A 13,645-nucleotide genomic window follows, 5' to 3' on the forward strand; every position below is an offset into this window, starting at 1 on the left:
AAATTTTCAACAAATGCCTCCTCTGTGCAAGGCATCACACTTGGCTTTGCATGGATAGCAAGAGGAGTGAGAAGGCCTTGCCCTGGAAAACCCAAATGACTATTCCAGGGGAAACGACACAAGGTAAACGCAATATACAAAAGTAATCTATGTATCACTTGCTTATTTTTCTGTTTTATGCTAATCTGCCATTAGATTAGTTAGAGCATCTCAAAGATTATGAATCACAATTTCCAAGGGAGGCAGACAACTTACCTGTGATCTTGACATGGGCAAACCCAGTCCTACAGTATTAGTGCTCATCACAGAGAAATTCATACTCTGGGAAGATGTCATTGTTGCCTGCGATGAGCCCATAAGATCAAATAGGTCTGAAGAATTTGAGGCAGCTGGAGGTGGGCCTAAAGCTGGTTGTGAGCTACTGACAAGCTCTACAGCTGGCTGTGAGGCACTGCTGAAGAGCTCACCACTGGCAGCAACAGGGCCTGATGGGGCTTGGTTGAAGGCACTCCAGTCACCAAAGTCTCCATTCCCACTTGCTGCTGTTACTGAGAAAGAAAGAAGGGTAAGAAAGTTTCTGAAATGCACAGAACACATATGACAATCTACCAACTGAAACAAATTAGAGCTGATCTGTGTCCATCCAGATTAACATCTGCAGGTACCATCTCCATCTGGACATTATTCCTTCTCATGAATATTCCACGAGTGTTAACAAGGTGGCAAAGAAAAAAATAAAACTTCCACATATAAAGTAAAATCCATCTCTTGGCATTGGCAGGTCTGAGGTGACACAAAGAAATTACAGAAACTAAAACTTTCCTTCAACCTAAGTTTGCATATCAAATATGTTTCTAGCTAAACAAATATGAACTAGCCTGAGATCCCCAAAAAACAAGAAAAAAACTCTAAACTGGTTAAACTCTTTGCTGGGAGATCCAGAATCCTCATGCAAGGAGTAACTCAGTAAAATCAGACAGTTCAACTCATTTTGTTCATTCATTATTTGGAAAAGTTCAAAGAGAAATCAAACTATGATTTATACCATCTCATGTAAATAAAACCCCAAATTCATTAAAAAGAAAAACCCAAAAACTCAATAAAATTAAGACTAGGATTAGTAAATTTCTGTAAGAAGTTCTCACCCATTTGGCCATGCTTCCACTGACAACACAAAGGCTACAGAGAGCCATGATATATAACCTTAGTACATTGTTTACTTCAAATGGGACTGTTCAATCTATTTAAGTAAAAAGCGGGGTATAGTCTTAAGAGGGGAACTCATGCTAATATTTAAAAAAAGAAACAAAACTATCACTATGCTTCAAAGATAATTATAACAAGTTTAAGATTTAATGCATAAAAAAGATTTAATGCAGTTAATAATATAAAAATTAATAGATTAATTAATAGACTGAAATATTTAAGAGAACGGATTTTGTATTTTACTGGCTGTGTGATGTTGCTTAACCTTCTCTGTGCCTTTTTATTTTTATTTTATTTAAAGGAGAGCTTTTATTTATTTATGTGGCCATGCCGTGAGGCATGCGGGTTCTTAGTTCCCCAACCAGGGACCGAACCCATCCCCTGCAGTGGAAGCACGGAGTCTTACCCACTGGACTGCCAGAGAAGTCCCCTGTGCCATACTTTTTAAAAAATCTAAGTTGTGAAGATTGAATAACTTAATATATAGTAAGTGCCATTTGAGGTTTATTGTTACTTTGGATTAATTGTGAAAAGACAGAGGAGAGGTAAAGCATCACACTTTCTTTCCTTTAGGTATGCCATATAAAAGTATAAGTCAAGCTTCTATAAATTCTGCATACATAATACTAGCTATTGGGAACACAATAAATATAAAGGCAAGTGATACTTGAAAAAAAATTTTTTTAACTAGGCTATACTAAGTAAACAAACCTTGCTTTAAGAAAAGGACAAACAGATAAATATGAATTAATGGAAGTTGAAAAAAGCAACGGTGAAGAAAGAGCTACATATAAACTGTCATCTGAAAGCCAACAGTATGTAGTTCCAAGGTAATTAACACCATTTCTTTGCACTACATGTTCACTTACAACTTGGAAATACATTTTGTCTAGCCTAAAAGGTAACCAACCACTGTGATACTGTGTCTCATTATGCTAAATATCAAGAGAACAATAACATTAAGTCTTTAAAATTATATCTTCTATTACCATTTTGTAATGTAAGCACCCTTAAAAGAGAAAATAATTCACTTAGAAACCCCAAGTTCTACCAACAATTTAAGAACTGGGCTGATGTTCACTACTTCCGGGTTTTGCTAAAACATGTCTTTGATCTTCTTTACAAAAAAGATTGAATTAAGAGTTTTACAATTAGTTCTACGTATTAAACAATTTAAACTAATTTAAGGAAGACTGCTGGATAAAGGTAAACTTTATGCTGATTTTCTATCTGCTTGATCTAGAAAACAGAGTAAGAATGGAAACTGGGGCAAAATGTGTTGCTCCATCTGAAAACTTTATCTGAGATGATTAATCATGGGAGGAAGAGATTTCTAGTGAGGCATATATTGTTCAGCAATCATTAATCATTGTTGCAACAGTTTCAGCCCCTTGCGTAAAGGTGATCAGGTTCTGTTAATCACATAAGATGAAGAGATGTATCACTTAGCAACATTAACATATTTGAATTATTTGCATAGTAGGCAACTTCATATACATAAAAACTTTGAGAATTACACAGGCAGTCTGTAAAATTAGGGCAATATTTATTTTCCACTTTGATTTGCCTAAAGCAAGGTATTAACCCTTACAAGGCATAACCACACTTCTAAAATGAAGCAGTTCATTATTCCACAATCCTGGTTTCTGGGAAGTACTTGGAATTTACACAAGCGGTCCAAATAACCCAAATCACATTAAAACCTATGTGTCACTAACCTAAACTAGACAGTACTAAATATAAATTTTAATCCAATTAATGGGGATAGATAACTCTACTTGAAATGAATAATAAAACTAATTCAGTTAAATATTTCCTCCTTGCCTCACCTCATGTTTATGATTTTTACAGCTAAATTTTTTATATTATCTCTCAAACTTCAGACTGACCAGACTTTATGGAAAAAAACATTAGAACCAACCCCTTTACAACCTAAAAGACACTTAATAATGAACTCAGACCCTATTCTACATGTCTCTACAGACGTTACTCTATCCTTATAAAGAACCAAGACAAGTAGCATTATTCCCAATTTTAGAAAGGTGGAGGCTGAGGCTTTCATAAAGTTAAATAGCTACCAAAGTATATGGCACAGGTAGTAAGATAAAAATATTAATAATAAGGGGGAAAAATACAAGCCCTTCACCTCAATCCATTATGTTTAAGCCTATATTCTGCTTGGATGTTAGCTTTTTTTTTGCCATTTTAAAAAAATTGAGGGTGTAACTGACACATAACATTATATTAGTTTCAGGTGGACAACATAATGATTTGATCTTTACAAATATTGTGAAATGATCACAACAAATCTAGAGTATTTTAAAATTTCTAATTTAACATGGAATGAGGAAGTTTTTTTTTGCCTGAGGTTCAACTGCTCACATTTAAGGATATGCCAAAATGAAGTTCAGTTATTTTTCATAGAAATTCTCTTTAAGATATCTAAATTATAAAGAAATGAATTTTGGTAAGATGGTCTGCCCAACTCCAATGTCCCCGAATTTCATTCAAGAAAATCATATAAGCTAAACATAAACCATAATATTCTTGCTGCTAAAATGAGATTTATACTTATTCACACTCCCTACCCACCTACTCCCCGCACCCCCCCCCCAAAATAAAACAAGAGTCACTTATGAGTGAGGGCAATTTTATTTAGGTGTACCTGAGTAGTCTGCAACCAGATTAATTCGTCTGGCACATTTAGGATACTGGCCCAATAAAGTACCTTTGTGAATAAATTCTTTGGGAATTGGGAATTATAAACACTGCTACAAGTAGAAAGTGGCCAAAAGAAGCAGATGGGGGTGGGGTGGTGAAGAGTTGTTTTGTTTTGGTAACATTTCCACTGCCCCTAGATTTCTGGCCAATCAAATCATATCGTACCTTGGGAAGGGAAATTGCTTGATGCAGCGGCTGAGCCAAAGTCAGCAAAGCCTCCAAATAAATCAGCTGATCCTCCTAGAAATTAAGTATGAGGAAAAAAACTGTCAGAACCACAGCACAACTGATAGCACTTTTAGGAAGCCATTTTAGCACTGCACTCAAAAAATACCCAATACTAGAGCCCCAAGACCCATCATAACAGCTAGTTAGTTGATCCAGCTTTTCACGTCACCATGTTCCCTTTAAGCTACCACAGGACAGACTCTCTTACAGTATCCCTCAGTTCTATAACTAGTAATATAATAGATACTACAACTGTGGTTACAGTCACCCCTTACTTACATTTCACGAACATAACGTAGGCATGCAGTTTATCTGGCCAATTATGCTCTTTATAAGAATCTTCAATGGATGCTAAAACCTGGGTAAAATGTTGCTGGGTAATCAAATCATCACCCCACAGATTACTTACAAATAAAAAGGGATTAAGCTACTTTTACAGTGCAGAAATCAGATGGATACCACCTTAAACAAGTGCTCAAACTTAATGTCACTAATAATCGGACAAAATAGCACTCATGGGTCTTCTAATATAAAGGGACTAAAAAAGAGATCATCACTCAAATTCTTCCCAAAAATATTTAACCTGACTCCAATCATGAAGAATGAATCAGACAAATACAAACTGAGGGACATTCTGCAAAACAGCTCTCAAGACTCTTCAGAAAATATCATCATAAAAGACAAAGACTGGGACCACTCCAGATTAAAGAAGCCTAAAGAAACATGACAAGTAAATGAAATGGGTGATCCCTGACTGGACTCTGGATATTTAAGTAAGTGCTATACTGAAATGATGTAATTGAGACACTAGGGAAATGTGAATATGGTCTATTATACAACAATACTGTTTTAATGTTAAATTCCCCAAGTATGATAATTATATTATGATTGTGAAGGAGAATGTCCTTGTTGTAAGGAGATATATGCTGAAGTATTTTAGGGGCAAAATGTCATGATGTTTGCAATTCTCTCTCAAACGGTGCACAATAAATAAACAAAACCAAAAAAGAACTAGAGAGAGACAAAGAAAATGTGACAAATTTTCTGCAGTTTGACTTTTTTTTAAATAAAAGGGAAAAAAAACCCCCCAAAAACCCTTGAAGTTGATCTGCATAGAAATCAGTTTTAATAGCTATAGGAAGAAAAATGAATGCAATGATTTAGGTGGACTATTTTTTCCTATTGTTTACTTGCAAATATTTGCAAAATACTTGCATTTTTAATCCTTGAAAAAAAACCCAGTAGCTTTTTGCTACTTCCAGACTGGTGTTTTTAAAGGGGTGAGATTCAAATCATAAGGCTGCAGATCAATCTGCACGCATAACGTCACATTCTCATACAAATTTTCATTTGTAAACACTAAATAGGTAAGAATATTTACTTTTATCTATAATTTGAACAGTAACATTATGTTAAATTTTATATTCCACTTCTCCTCAATTCAGTTATCAATGAAACAGCAATAGTCGAAGGATCTAAAACCTTAAATAGTTGTCCTTATTTTTGTCCTTAAAGATTTCACCTCTTAAGAGTCACAACCTTAGAAATTTAGAGCGGCAGTTCAATTATAGTGCTTTTAGTGTTACGTGAACATTATATAGGTTACATCACAGCTGCTTAGCCTGCAGTGCTTAGAAACTACCCAGGTGGGACTGGAACATCTGGGCTGCACTCAAATACCACCAGGGACAGCTTCCAACATCTGGTGCCATTTCTGAATTGTCTTATCGCTGCAAGACATTCTGTTCCATCTGCTACGCTCAACTGGGTTAATTAAACTAGAACCATCTCCCCTTCTTAATAAATAGCCAGCAGTAATAAAAGGAACAAATCAGTTTCTGACACAGGTGAACTTGGTATTTCTTTTTAACGCACATTTACTGTAGTCAACTATCAGCAGGCCTAACAAATTCCTTATTCCTTCACCTCATTACAGATGCACATATTCACATATATACTCACTCACGGTGAACTAACTTCCACCAAGGCCAAGGTTCTCTACTCCTAGCAACAACTACAGCTCATATGTCTGCTTTTGCTTTATCCAAAGGAAAATATCACAGTGATTTTTCTCTTCTTTAAAGGTACATATGTCATAATAAATGTGACGATAGGTACAAAAGATCAATGAGCTATATTTTTAAACTATATAAACAAGCACACATATATTAATTAAATCTAGCAGGGAAATCAATGGTGTGAACAGTTGCTGCTTAATATTCATAAGTGTGTCTTTTGTAATACTCCTTCATGTTAAAAATATTGATCAAAGAATACTGTTAGGTAACAGAATGATAGTTAATCTTTTATTATAACATTAAGGGATTTGAAAATAGGAGATTATTTTCATTTTCTTCATCCAAGCAGTGAATAAACATCAATATGTAATTTATTATGCCAAATAAATTCGGAATTTTCAAATCTTATCCAGTCTGGACTACAAAGAAAATTCATGCTGTGGAGTATAGCACTGAATACTGTGAATCACATCTTCAAACTGGGTGACATATTTTATTTTTGTCATATCCTGAATTTAATATTTCAAATAATTATCTATTTAGTTATTCTATTGCTCTACCTTCTAACACCTAAGCTAAAATTATACTATGTTCATAACTTGTCTATAGCAAATATTATTATTCTCTCCATCCACACTACAGGGAGTTTAATTTCAAACATGACTAATTAAGAACACTGGAGGTAAAAGAGTGGAAACACACACATAAGTATTTTACAAATAGAAGCCACCTTTCCTTGAAAAGGATTTAACTTTTCTCCATCTTCTGAAGTGCCACAGATTATACTTCTATTGTGTTTTACATAATGTGATCCTCAACTTTGGAAACTATCTCAGAAATTAAAAATCTCTTATTTCATTTAGGAAAAGCTTCTCCCTCCTAGGAGGGACTATCCATATCTATATGCATGATGTTATGCATACCAATGCCTTAAATTTAACAGACATTTTCTATACTTAAGCATTTTTCCCAGATAACTTCTATCTAAGGGAATTTAAATAAGAGTCTACCAAAAATTGCTGCATGTGGAAGACTGCTAAATTTCACAATAAGAGCTATCCTTCAAGATTCCCACATGAGAGGTGTCATTATAAATGAACCATTTCCATCTGCCTTTTCAGGGAAGCAAGGAGGTTATTTACAATCACCAGCTGGGAACATGTATTTTCCAAAGCAACACTGTGAACAGGAAAAATATAGCTGAACTAGACAGTGCTTTAACTATAAATGGAAATTTTCTTTAACGAAGAATTTAATCTAGATTACACTATGAAAACTTTTGCATGAGGAATTCTAATAAATACAAAATTAAAAGAAATGACAAAATGCAAAAAATTGTAAATATATGATGAAGAACTAATATAAATAAGTTTTTAAAAATATCGATAAGGATAAACAACCCCAATTTAAAAAAAAGGACAAAGGACATGAATAGACAAGTTACAACTAGCAATATAAAAGCATGAAAAGTTTCAAAGTCAGTCATCGAACACATGCAAAATAGAATGAAATATTATTTTCTCCTTACCAAAATGGAAGATTTTGAAAGATGCTACTTCACTACTTTATAACAGAGAGAAGTTTGGAAACAAATCAAAACCTAATGTCCAAAAAATAAGAGGCTGACTGGTCAAGTAACTTACAGCATATTTACACAATGTTAAGATTATAAAGCAATTAAAAGGTCTGTAAAATACCAACTATAATAAGGAAATGGTCATGAGATTTTAGATGAAAAAGAGTTTACAAAAAAGTATAATAACAATAAAATCTTTATCTAGAAGCCTGAAAAAGATTTTCAACATAATAAATGCTTAATTTACAATGCTTGGTGTCAGTTTATTTATCTTTTGTAAAAATAAAATACAGTGTGTGAGTTGTGGAAAAAATAAATAAATAAATGCTTAAATATATTGACTGATTATATAGAAAATGTTTAAAGAAAGACTATTCACCAAAATTATTAATAGTTAACTTTATGCACCTAAGTTACAGTGAATTACTTTTTTTCCATAAAATTTCTAAAATGAGCATGCACTACTTTTAATGAGTGAAAACAGAATATGGTAAAACATTTTATTCTTAGTAAACTTAGATTAAACTAGAGACGACGCCCATGAAAATTCTAATATATAAGTTGGGTTGTAATAACCAGTAACTTGGCTATAACAAGGTGGTTCACATCCATGTAAATATCCTCAACTAACTTTAGTGATAACGGAGTACAGGGCAACAGGTTCAAATGTAAGTGTAATGAACATTTTGGATTTGATACACGTTAATCTTAAAAAATATTTTTTAACAACCAAAAAATCAAAAGATATTGCAAGCCTTGTAAAGTCTTTATATTTTCTCCTCAACCTCATTCATTGTACTAGAAACAACTTATGTAGTAGTATGTTAATCAAGACCTAAATTCCTTAATTACAAAAGGGACAAAGGAGACAACGAAAACTTTGAAGATGAGATATACTAAAAATGAAATGGAATGGTTCTTGGCATTATATTTGTAACTGGCTTATTTTCTAAATACATTATTATTCATTTAAAAAATGTTTACTAAAAAAAAAAAAAAAAATGTTTACTTAGGGGCTTCCCTGGTGGCGCAGTGGTTGAGAATCCGCCTGACAATGCAGGGGACACAGGTTCGAGCCCTGGTCTGGGAAGATCCCACATGCCGCGGAGCAACTAAGCCCGTGAGCCACAACTACTGAGCCTGCGCGTCTGGAGCCTGTGCTCCGCAACAAGAGAGGCCGCGACAGTGAGAGGCCCCCACACTGCGATGAAGAGTGGCCCCCACTTGCCGCAACTAGAGAAAGCCCTCACACAGAAACGAAGACCCAACACAGTCATAAATAAAAAAAAAAAAAAAAAAATGTTTACTTAGAAACATACTATATATAAATGTCACCAAAGTATCATTTGAGTACAGATTTTAAAAGAACATCACCAGAGTGGGACATTTATCATCACAGTCTCAAGAAAATCTTGATGAATGGGTTTCACATGTGTATTTTTAAACTTGGTTGATATTCCACTATGATTTTACCACATATACTTCTGAAGATGCTAACAAAAAGGATGAAATAACACATAAAAAAAGAAAATCTGAGCATTTTCTCCAAGGAGACATTTATCTGGTGAACGGTACAGAAGCTGTATCTGCTTAGGTTTACAGTTCATGTCCATATTACTTGCATGACAGCAGTATTATAAATATAGGCACATATGGTAAATGACACCCAAATGGCATACCAAATAGCAATGCTAATATGGTAGATTCTTAGACTTTCTTACATGTAGGTGCTAAAGATTTAACATCCAATTTTTTTCTCCACTGCTGAATTCAATTTAAAATATATTATTACTAAAATATTTAAATAGAAATTCATGGTAATGAAATTCATCTTACTGATTGGAGGGGGTTCTACACAAACTGGTTAAACAAACTGTTTCAAATAGGAGAGAACTTTAAAAAATAATTATGGGGACTTCCCTGCTGGTGCAGTGGTTAAGAATTCTCCTGCTGATGCAGGGGACCACAGGTTTGAGCCCTGGTCCAGGAGGATCCCACATGCCGCAGAGCAACTAAGCCCATGCGCCACAACTACTGAGCCTGCACTCTAGAGCCCACGAGCCACAACTACTGAGCCCGCACGTCTAGAGCCCGTGTGCTCCGCAACAAGAGAAGCCATCGCAACGAGAAGCCCGCACAGCTCAACAAAGAGCAGCCCCTGCTCACGGCAACAAGAGAAAGCCCACGCGCAGCAACGAAGACCCAACGCAGCCACAAAAAAAAAAAAAAAAAAAAATTATTTAAAAAAAAAGAGTGACCGTAATAATAAACAGTGAACAATTTAAAAAAAAAATTATGATGTCAACCCACTTTCAGTTGGTTTTTAGAAAATATCAAGATAAGAAAATTAAGGCAAGAAATATTCCAGATTTCATTCAGACTTTGTCTCAATTACTGTATTAATATTAATTGCTACTTCTATTTAATTAGCCAATCTACTGCTTGCACTGGAGAAGAAAAACCACTCAAAGGTTTCTTGCCAAGCAAAGGAAGCATGCTGGTATTTAATAATTCTCTCTGTTCAAAGCAATCTTGCTAACACCAAGGAAAAAAGTTAGATTCACTCATCTGAACTTCCTAGTTAATTCTTCTCTGATTGCTCCATTAAAAATTTTCACAGATGCATGAAAGGGGCTCTTTAATATTTCATACCAGGAAATCCAAAATAGTTGATATTCTGTGACACTAAGTCTGTATTATATGACTACATGCTAACTACCAGTTAATACTACTATTAAAATCTTCAACATACAAAAAGACAGCACATAAATTGTTAAACAACTAATGTAGTTGTTTGCAAACTTGGGCATGACAGTTCAATAGAGTTTAAGGAATAATTTTACGAACAGTTACATTTACAGAAAAAAGGGAGTGGGAATTGAAGAATCTCAGAAATTGGATTGAACCAGACACCCTAGTAAGTTCACACCTAGTCTAAGAATTAATTTTATGATAGTAGGCAAGGAGAGGGAGAAAATAATAGACTTTAAATTAATCATATGTACTAAACTATCAGTGAGAAGTAATTTTCATCATAAACACTAATGTAAATTTTAAAACAATTCAGTTTTGAAAAATTATTACACAACTAGAAACAACAGATTTACTTTGACATTATTTCTATGCCAATCTCATCAGTTACATTTTAATGTGAAATGAACTTTAAACATAAGTTTTATTTCTTAAGCTGTTTTGACTTGCAGTACAGTTTATTACGACTCCATAATCATCAAATGCAACCTAAAATAATCAATTTTCTTGAAAACAATTTACAGGGAATTACTCAAAAAAAAATCTAGCACGTATTGGACATCAAACTGAAGAAATCGTTAATCTTCTCTGTGAGAAAATCTTGGTAAATGGACTATTCTTTTGCTGCAGCCCTCTTTAAAATATGTCACACTTTCACAGAATGCCCCTTTCCTCCAAAGCACTCTGTATGTTTGTAACTAGGTAACTATTTGTGACTCTTTGATTAATGATTACTTCCTCCACTTGACCTTCCCATGAGGGCAAGAACTGTTTTACTAAGCATTATACCGCAAGCACCCAGGCCAGTGTCTGGTTCGATAAATGTTTAGTGAATAAATGAATGAAAAGTTTAAATGAACTCTAGGCGTGGGTAGTTTGACAGCCAGAATTAAGATTTATGGAAAGACAGTGAAATGGGCAGAGCAGTACATTTCACTTACAGAAAAAGCAAAGCGACCCCAAATACTCAGTGCTAAAGAAATTGAGAGAGATCACTGAATTATCAGTCAAATATTTAAGTGCTCACCTTCCTTATTTTAGGCAATTAAACACTTCCTCCCAAATAATGCTCAAAGTGAATTAATTTCACATTAAAAATAAATCTAATGCAAAAAAAATTTTTTTTTAAATTTTCATTCCATCTTTTATTTGCCATTAAAAAAAATTACTCTGAAACCAAGAATACTATTGATAAAAAGAAAAAGCCAATGTGGAAGCTTACCTGTTGATTGGCTGGTGCCATCAAACAGATCAACAAGGTCACCAGATGACTTGCTGCTAGGCACTGAAGTCTGAAAACACACACAGAACTAATAAGCTTAGAAAACATATTTCTATTTTTTTTTAAAATCTGCTCTACTCATCTGTAATTCCTAACTGAGACACAAATACCTGTAATTATCTTAATAAAGGTAGATTTCCTTTTCTGAAAAAAGAGAAGTGACCTTGAATCCTTATGGAGAGATAGTATTTTTAAAGTATTCTATTCCTAGCATTGTAAAAGTCCCTAACATCCACACTCCTCTTTTCCCTAACTCACTTCTTTTTGGAGATCAGACAAGATTAGGCATGTCCACTGTTCCTGGGTTACTTTCTCATTTCTTACTGCATTTCACTCTGAAAAAACATACCTTCCAGATCCCACTCAAATCTTAACACAGAATCACTTGAGAAGCATTAAAGAAATATATATGCCCAGCTCCATCACAACATACTGAATCATAATTGCCCAGGTTGGGATCTTGGTCTGTACAGTCTTACAAAGCTCCTTTAGTAATTCCAATGCATAAGAAGGTCTGAGATCTACTGGATTGGAGGCCAACATCCTATCTAGCTCTAAAATTTTATGATTCTGTGAACTTTAGCAACACTGTTTGTATACCATACAGGTCAGTATAATTCCATGTTGGTCTGATATACCTTGACATCTGTTTTATATTTAGTTCCCAAACTGTGGGGCTGGAGTTGTTATATGATTTTTCTCTTATACATAGTTCTAAGCACCCTAATGCATAGGTCCTGTATGTTCAATACATACATGTTAAATTAGAACAGAAGTGCTAGGCAATAGGAAAACACTGTAAATTCCTAGGCATGTTAATTTGAGCTTTGAAGATTAAAACACTGTATACTGTGGTTCAAAAAGGCCTTGAGGTTGAAAGAGATCTGAAGCAGCTGAGTAACTTGCCGAGAACTTCACAGAGTTCTATGCATTTTTTTGGTAATAAAAACAAAGTCAAAAAGCTTACACTATAAATTTAAAATATTTATGGCAGTGACATACATTCAGGCTGTACTACAAATTGATATTTAAAATCCTTTTAAGATATAAAAGTCTCAGTTTACTGTTAAAAAGAATTATACAGGTAGGATGACTTTCCCCATGCAACCATAAATGAACTCTCCATATAAGAGCCATCATGTATTATTTGGGTTTTAATTATGACTATCTACCAGATCTTAAGACAGTCATCAGTAAGCTAACTGTATCCACAGCAGGAGAAAACTAAGACCACAAGGAAATAACACATCCATTTCCCCTTTTTAACTACAACTAGTTGAGTTATAATTTTGAGGTTTTTGTCACAACTAAAAAGAGCACAATATGGGTGAAATTATACACCAGAAGATATGTGGGAAAACTTGACACAGTTCTTGACACTAAGTAGGACTAGCTTTATTTTTAGAGTCACCTGCAATTTGCAAGATACATTAGAAAACTATTTTCCCTAGCTTTCAGCTACATTTGATGCAAAGATACAAGCTGGGTGAATACTAGTGGGGGGAGAGTAACAGAACAACTACTGAGGCTTTCGGGGCAAACCTCCTCCCTCTTAGGCAGATTTCTGTCCAAAAGACTAGCTTGCAGCCAGGTATCTAGCAGGTGGATTTCATTTCTGTGGTGAATAAAAAGTGAAGACAGTACAAGAATTAGTGCTGCTACTGATCAATACTGACCACAGGGCAAATAAACCTCCTTTTCACAGGAACGATCTCTGTATTAAACAAGACCAGTTCCGCTATATAACTACTTGTCATATATACAAGTGGTCATTTCTTACAACTTCCAAACAATACCATGTTTTCCTTAGTGAATCTCACACTTGGTACCAGTGGTGGTGTCTAGAAGGAAACAGATGCACTA

At 34.5% G+C, this 13,645-nt stretch overlaps 1 protein-coding gene across 9 annotated transcripts in view; it reads right to left on the minus strand.

Annotated features, from left to right (window-relative positions):
* CLINT1 (clathrin interactor 1) overlaps positions 1-13,645 on the minus strand; it is a 66,749-nt gene that overhangs the window by 4,320 nt on the left and 48,784 nt on the right. For 5 of the 9 annotated variants that reach the window (XM_036846505.1, XM_036846509.1, XM_036846510.1 and 2 more), the window contains 3 exons: positions 11,723-11,792; positions 4,093-4,167; positions 256-548 (listed from right to left, as the gene is read on the minus strand). In XM_036846505.1, coding sequence (XP_036702400.1) covers positions 256-548; positions 4,093-4,167; positions 11,723-11,792 — 438 coding nt within the window. The remainder of the gene's footprint in view (positions 1-255; positions 549-4,092; positions 4,168-11,722; positions 11,793-13,645) is intronic. The other 4 variants (XM_036846511.1, XM_036846506.1, XM_036846515.1 and 1 more) reach the window with 2 other exon arrangements.

The sequence above is a fragment of the Balaenoptera musculus genome, chromosome 3 (genome assembly GCF_009873245.2).
Source record: "Balaenoptera musculus isolate JJ_BM4_2016_0621 chromosome 3, mBalMus1.pri.v3, whole genome shotgun sequence".
Classification (NCBI taxonomy): Eukaryota; Metazoa; Chordata; class Mammalia; order Artiodactyla; family Balaenopteridae; genus Balaenoptera; species Balaenoptera musculus.